At 35.4% G+C, this 7,565-nt stretch overlaps 1 protein-coding gene across 3 annotated transcripts in view; it reads left to right on the top strand.

Moving 5' to 3' along the window:
* The window catches only part of Klhl13 (kelch like family member 13), a 150,435-nt gene that overhangs the window by 134,472 nt on the left and 8,398 nt on the right, over positions 1-7,565 (top strand). For all 3 annotated transcript variants that reach the window (XM_028773148.1, XM_028773145.1, XM_028773146.1), the window contains one exon: positions 4,633-5,428. In XM_028773148.1, the coding sequence (XP_028628981.1) occupies positions 4,633-5,428 (796 nt within the window). The remainder of the gene's footprint in view (positions 1-4,632; positions 5,429-7,565) is intronic.

Below are 7,565 nucleotides of genomic sequence, written 5' to 3'. Positions count from 1 at the left end.
AAGAATGACAGAAGTGATGCGTTTATAAAAAGATAAAGAGAGAGGAAATATGTTTTATGGATATGTGGTGAGGTGTGGAGGAAGGGAATGCCTCCACAAGCCCATGCTGAGGCATCCCTTCCCCCTGAGGGACCAGCCACACTACAGTATAGTATAGAATAGTTTATTTAGGGCATTGGGAGGGGAGTTGAGAGGGTAATAGAGGCAGAGAAAGGCAGAGGAGGAAGGAGAGGAAAGGGGAAGGAGAAGGAGAAGAAGGAGAGAGGGGGAAGGGGAAGGAGGAGGAGGGGGGAGAAAGAGAGAAAGAGAAGTAGAGGCCGGCCATGAGCTCATGGAGAGAGGAGGGAGGGAATGGGGAGAGAGCTGGAGCAAGAAGGCAATAGCAAGAGCAAGAGCAAGAGAGGGCAAGAGAGAGGAGGGGGCAGAAGCCACTTTTATAGTGAGTCAGGCACACTTGGCTATTGCTAGGTAACTGGGATGGAGCATACCTGGCTGTTGCCAGGTAACTGTGGGGTGGAGCTTAGACAAAATGCTAGCAAGCAACATATATAAAATGCATAAGCCTAAGGTGTTTATAATCCAATGAAATCTTTTGGGTGTTTACTCTTATTTGGACATTAGCCAGTAAACCAGGAGCTTTTTTTAGTAAAGAGCTTTACTTCATCTGTAAGTGTGTGGAGCGATTTCTCACTGAGAAGGTGTATTATTTCTATAATGTAGTTGAGGGATAGTTGAAATTTTCAGATTTTTATTTTTAGTCTCTACTTTTTCCCTTGAAAGTATAAAAGCAGGCATTAGTTTGTTTAATCTCTACCAGAATCTCTTTGTATATAACACTACTCCTATAACAAAATAATACCACAGATTTCTAATCAAGTGTACTATTGAATCAGTAAATTACATTAATGAAGGTATTTGGGTGCAGCTAAAACTCATTTGAATCTGCAGCAGCAACAGGACTAACATGCTAATGAGAACACAAGTAGCAAAATTATAGTGTATGAACTGTTTTTAGGATGGCTTGAAGGTGTGAATTAAGAAAATAATATAATAATACATGTCAAACAAATAAAAGTAAAAATTTGAAGAACAATTTTAGAAGGGCCTAGGTGTGGGTGAAGAATTTTCTCTTGTTTTGTTGTTCAGTCTTTTTAAAATGTAGAAGATTTATATGATCTAGAGGAAGCCAGAGTGTATGCAGCCTGTTAAATAAAGTAATACTGTCTGGACTCAATTTTGTTATAAATCTGTTCTCATGTGTAATTACTTGAGAATTCTGGCCAGACTTTCAGATGAAATTCGATAAATTGGGGTGAAATTAGAATTATTTCTACTTGAAGATTTCTTAAAATAACCTTTAAGTATCATTGAAAGTATAAGATTATCTATCCTATGTAAATTACACTTCAAGGTATTGCCTGTATCCATTTCTAAAATACTATCTGACATAAACATCTAGAGATCATCTACCTGAGACATTGCTAAGAATTGGGAGTTAGAAGTTGGTCAGAGTGAACAAGAATAAAGTAGTCCTGAACTGTGTTAAAATTATTTCCTGTTTGCCATCAGCTTTAGTCTGTTTATATTGCCAATTGTTCTGAGACTTGAAATTTCATCCCTATATTCTACAAATATTTGATAAAAATTAATTTCCCAATATACACTTCCCCTGTGTCCCATTTATAATTAATGAGGTTCCAGTAATTTTCTGTCCTAACAGGTATTACATTTTGTTATTGATCTTGAATATTTGTAATACTGATATAAGTAGGTCTTAACTTTGTTTGTATGCCCACAGTGGAGTGCCTGTAGTATAGAGGCTATAGAAAATAGTCCTTTTATAAAGAAGATGACAATTCAGAAGGTTATCAAAAACTCTCTAGCATTATTTTAAAGGCAGGAGTTATTTGTATTGAGTAGGTGTTCTATCCAAATCTTTTCCAGTCCTTTGCATATGTGTATATGGGTTACTGATGTCTAGAAGGTATTCTCCAAATGCCTCTACATAAAAGGTAGCTTTTTTCCCTCCTGTCATTAGTAATGCTTACTGATTGGATATTATTAAAGACAGGGGCAGGGTAGTAGAAGTGAATAAAATGTCCTAATCCTGTTTCTTTATTATTATCATTATCATCAGTTTTGGAGAGACAAGGTCTCACTCCACCCCAAACTGGCCTCAAACTCATGGCAATCCTACTTCTAGACCACAGATACATATGTAGTAGGATTATAGTTGCATACCAGGATTCCAGGCTCTGCTAACCATTTATGTAGCTTGCTTTTTAAATTTCGATTATTGGGCTATTTTATTTCTATTTAGATATTTTCATTTCATCCTTGTTCAGGAGATAGGGACCTCAGTTTGGCTCAGGCTGGCCATAAGCTTGTGAGCAACCTACTTCTGCTCCTCAGATGCTATAATCACAGGCATATACCATCACACACACCACATGCAATAAATTTAGATTTAATTTGTAACTAACTAATTTGTAACAGCTGGTCGTCTCTTTTTACCATCTTAACTGCCCATTCTTTGTTGATTTTGTTAGTAGTCATATCAATAATGACAGAAATGGTCACCTTTGAGAATTTTGTGCTGTCAAAAATACTTGCTTATCCCTACTAGTAAATATTTCCAAAAGTATAAATTACCTTCACTTTTTATACTTCCCTTGGAAAGCAGATTCATCACCCAAAACAATATTGACTTCCACCTAGTACCATCTGGGTAATCAAATATGAATTATAACTCTACTCAGTGCAACTGAAGTTTTTTTGACACATCAATATTCCGCTTCTAAAATAGGATGAAAATACATTTAATATCAGAAATCATAGGTATTGGTACTTTATTAAACCATGTATTTCTAGAGAACCAGAATTTATATTCCTTATTTTGTGCTAGTTTATTTTAGGTGTTCTAAATATGTAACTACAACATAAAGTAGGCAAGAGACATTTTGATGATTTTTAGAAGAAGCAAATCAGTTTTCTTAAGGGAAACATTGCCATTGGTCTTCTACTCCCTGCTGAGCCCTCCAGGCTCAAATGGATAGCTCAAAACCCGTGCTCACACAAAAGCCCCTAATAAAACCCAGACCTTTGTTAAACTCCAGGAGCAACAAAAAGATTTGTGGAGAGAAAATAGGAGTGGACAGGGATAATAACAAGAAGCTAAGAGAGGTTGGAGTGAGAGTTAGTTCTCAATGTGAATGGTGTACATGTATGAAACTTGAATACCAACAGGTTTTAATTAATTAAAAACAAATTATTAAAATGAAATAGAATAATAGAAAAAAAGTGAAAATTCTTTTTGAGAAATATATCTATGAAAGTATTTGTCGGCTAGTCTTTATAGTTTTTACTGTTATAATATCTGAGTTGCTATTTTATGCAAAGGAGTAATGCTTTTAGCTTTTGTTTTCAGTACTGGGGGTGGAACTAATGGCTTTCCCCATGCCAGGCAGACAGCCTACCAGTGAGCTACATCTCTAGCCCTTCATTTCATCTTTGAAGTGAATCACCAATTAGAAAGATTAACCATATAACACATGCCTTAGTATTACAGTTATGAGGCTAACAATGCATTGATCAATTTTATGTTACACATTGTTAATGCACTGTCACAAAAGTTAAGAAACACACACATTTGAGCCTTTTTCCTGTCTTTGTGTTACTTAAACACATGGAAGTATTTGTCTGGTGGACTTGTTTTATTGTTTTTTTTTTGTAGTATGTTTGCTGATTTTATTTTCCTGCTTTTGATTTTGACCTATCAATTATTAGAACATTGCAAAGTGATCCTGCCCAGGAAGGGAGGGCCACTTGGATCACTTCTCCCCTTTGTTTCCTTTCCACTTTAAAGCATATTTAAGTTTCTGCTGGGAACATTATTCTGGGCTCATTTTGATTCTAGCTAGTGTTAGAGTATGTTAGTCCTGACAGAATAACTAAGGAAAGTTACACTGCCAATATACGAACAATAGGTCTCCCCAACTCATCCTGCATGAATTTTAATATAGATACATCATCCTTCCTGCCCTCAACACATTCTCTAACTAACATTTCTCGATAAATATATGTAAAGTAACTTTGTACAAGAAGCAGCTGTGCTATTAAGTCATTTCTTGTGAACATCAACAAGAATCCATATATATGAGGGATAGTAACAAATAACACTTCTATAGAAAATGGAAGTCAAAGAATTAGATAATAGACATTTATGTTTTGTGACCTGCTAATTATATGTGCTATTTTGAACAACCAAAAGAAAGAAGTTGACTTGGCTGTAATTGAATAACATACAATTTTTCCAAATTTTCATCTAGCAATATTCTTATTAGTATTTAGGAGGTGATTAAGTTCTGAGGAAGAAAATCTTATTTTGGATATAGTTGAAATGCTGTGTCTTAGGTTAAGAGCTTTTTGGTTGGTTGTTTAGCTATCAATTTGCTGAACCCTGTGAAGGTTGTTTGCATCTTCTTTACATCTTTATGCACTTAAATAAGAATTTTATTTGCATTTATATGGATTTTACAAAGCGTTCTTCTTCTGAAATAAGAGTTTTTGTGATCAAAATGTAGATGTCCAGAATTTTGTTTTAATGTTTGAATTTTCTTATTGGATTCCTAGGTCACTCTGGATAATTGTGTTGAAGTTGGACGGATTGCCAACACCTACCATCTGACAGAAGTGGATAAATATGTCAACAGCTTCGTCTTAAAGAATTTCGCTGCATTGCTGAGCACTGGGGAGTTCCTGAAGCTACCCTTTGAGCGTCTTGCCTTTGTGCTTTCCAGCAACAGCCTTAAGCGCTGCACCGAACTTGACCTCTTCAAAGCTACCTGTCGCTGGCTTCGCCTGGAAGAACCTAGAATGGACGTTGCTGCAAAACTAATGAAGAATATACGATTTCCGCTGATGACACCACAAGAGCTCATTAATTATGTGCAAACGGTGGATTTCATGAGAACTGACAATACTTGTGTCAATTTGCTTCTGGAAGCCAGCAATTACCAAATGATGCCGTTTATGCAGCCGGTTATGCAGTCAGACAGGACTGCCATTCGGTCTGACACCACTCATTTGGTTACACTCGGAGGAGTCCTGAGACAGCAGCTTGTCGTCAGTAAAGAATTGCGCATGTATGATGAGAAGACCCATGAGTGGAAATCTCTAGCCCCCATGGATGCCCCAAGATACCAGCATGGCATTGCTGTCATCGGAAATTTTCTCTACGTCGTTGGTGGGCAGAGTAATTATGACACAAAAGGAAAAACCGCCGTCGATACAGTGTTTAGATTTGATCCTCGATACAACAAATGGATCCAAGTTGCATCTTTAAATGAAAAGCGCACCTTCTTCCACCTAAGTGCCCTCAAAGGATTTCTGTATGCAGTCGGTGGACGAAACGCAGCTGGAGAACTACGTAAGTCTCTCTACTTATATTACATACAGAATATATTTCTTTATCCAGAAATTTGTTTTAGGTAACAAAATAGACAGTTCTAAAAATTTAGAGACAAAAATATATCTAGGGTTTCATTTGTAAATTGTTTATTATTTTCTACGAAAAAAATCAAAAACCATCTGTATTTTTTATTTCTGCATAAAATATTAGCCAAGGTCCAAACTACAGTTTGCTGAATTTGAACAACTATATAACTATATAACATATATAGATATTGTTTTCATATTGAAAGATCAATTAGAATATATATTCAAATCATTTTTATTCTAATAGAGTCTTGGTAGAAGTTCAGCATCATTCTTCATTCTCCACCCTAAAAACCCACGAGCTATACTACTTAATAGGTTAAGATGCTTCTTTACAGAGGACTGGCTCTTCTTATTTCCTCATTTCCAGTACTGATACCTAATAGTGATCACACAGAAAGATAATGTTCTTATTAGAGTAAATGTACACAGTTCATTCAGTATCAGCCACAGTTTATTAACTATGATAACTAAGATAATGGACTATTAGTTTTCAAAATTACTTTTACTGAAACATCAGACAGATGTCACCATTGTATATTTCTTTTGTCTTCCTAATTAAACATTGGTCATCAGTATATTTTAACAGAAATATTTTGACTATATAACTCAATCCCTTAAGGTCCATTTTAGATTAAATGTGAATAATATATTTTATTATAATAAATGCTAGGGATACTTCATTTTTATAATTGTCACTATTATTGTTTAGTCTTTTTAAATTACCAACAATACATTCTTTTATTTTTAAAGTGTCTAGAAAGAGACTCAAATGTGAGTGTAACCAAATGGTTTGAAGTTATTTGGTTGATTTTATCTGTTAGTTGTTGCTGTTGCCATCCCAGTATGAGATCTCAAACTCAGAGCATTATATGTGGTAGACAAGCACCAAACTACAGTGAAGTATTCTCCAATCACTAGCCTTAATTTTGCTCTTTGGTTCTACATAGAGTCCTTGAGGTGGCTAGTATCTCAAACTCTTTATCATCTGCCATGGCTTTAAATAAATTTTGAATCTTTTTCTCCTAGTATTGTAAGAAATTAGAGACTTTAGTGGTCTTTTAGATCAAGCTATTTATTGGAGAAAAGAGCTACTTCCATATATTTTACTTTCCTGTGTATAGAACACTTTCTTGATAGTAGCATAGCCTTAATGTTAATCATCTTTTCTATCTGATTTCTCCACACTTGAAGTTATAAAAGTTTTTCTGAGACCAAGTTTTGTAGTTCTGGGGGGCCTAGATGACATTATCATTAACTACATAGGTTTTCCAATTTCTTTTTTTTCTTTTTTTTTATTGGATGTTTTATTTACATTTCATATGCTGTCCCCTTACCCCATCCCCCACCCACCCAGAGCATAAGATACTCATGCTCTTAGCATAGAATTGATATTCTAGATATTCTTAGTTCAGCCACACATATTATCTTCATGTTATTGTGCTATTTTAAGTTTATGATGTCAGAAAATGCCTAGAAAGTACAAGTGATGATTTTGTGGTTTATAGATACTATGCAAGAATTGACAGAATTCTAGGTAGCTGTTGGTGGTCATTTTGAAACATATATTTTACATGGGATGGGTCTGTTTCTTAGTGCTGTGAAGGAATATGCAGCCACTTATTTTTCATTATCCTGTCCCTAATATTAATTAGGAATATTATTTTCAGGGGAATTATACTCTTTAAGCCAAGGAAAATCATTATGTAAAAACTAAGAAGCCGGAGGCTTCCTTTTTTTTTCTCATGTACCCCTGTGTTCTCTATTTTTTCCTGTGTTGTGTCTAGATAGGAACAAAACATAAGTGAGTGCATTAGGCAAATAGCATGATCTGTGCCCCTAATTAGAGAAACTCACATATTAGATATGTGTGTGTGTGTGTGTGTGCGCACACACACACACACACACACACACACACAAACCTGATTAAAAAATAGAGGCCATAAATTTGAGAGAAAGATAGGGTATGTGGGATAGGTTAGAGGGAAAAAATGGGAAACAAGATGTAATTATGCTTTACTCAGAGAGAGAGAGAGAGAGAGAGAGAGAGAGAGAGAGAGAGAGAGAGA

Source organism: Grammomys surdaster, unplaced genomic scaffold (assembly GCF_004785775.1).
Source record: "Grammomys surdaster isolate TR1022 unplaced genomic scaffold, NIH_TR_1.0 222, whole genome shotgun sequence".
Taxonomy (NCBI): Eukaryota; Metazoa; Chordata; class Mammalia; order Rodentia; family Muridae; genus Grammomys; species Grammomys surdaster.
Note: the sequence above shows the minus strand (reverse complement) of the source record. Positions and strands in the feature narration are given on the sequence as shown.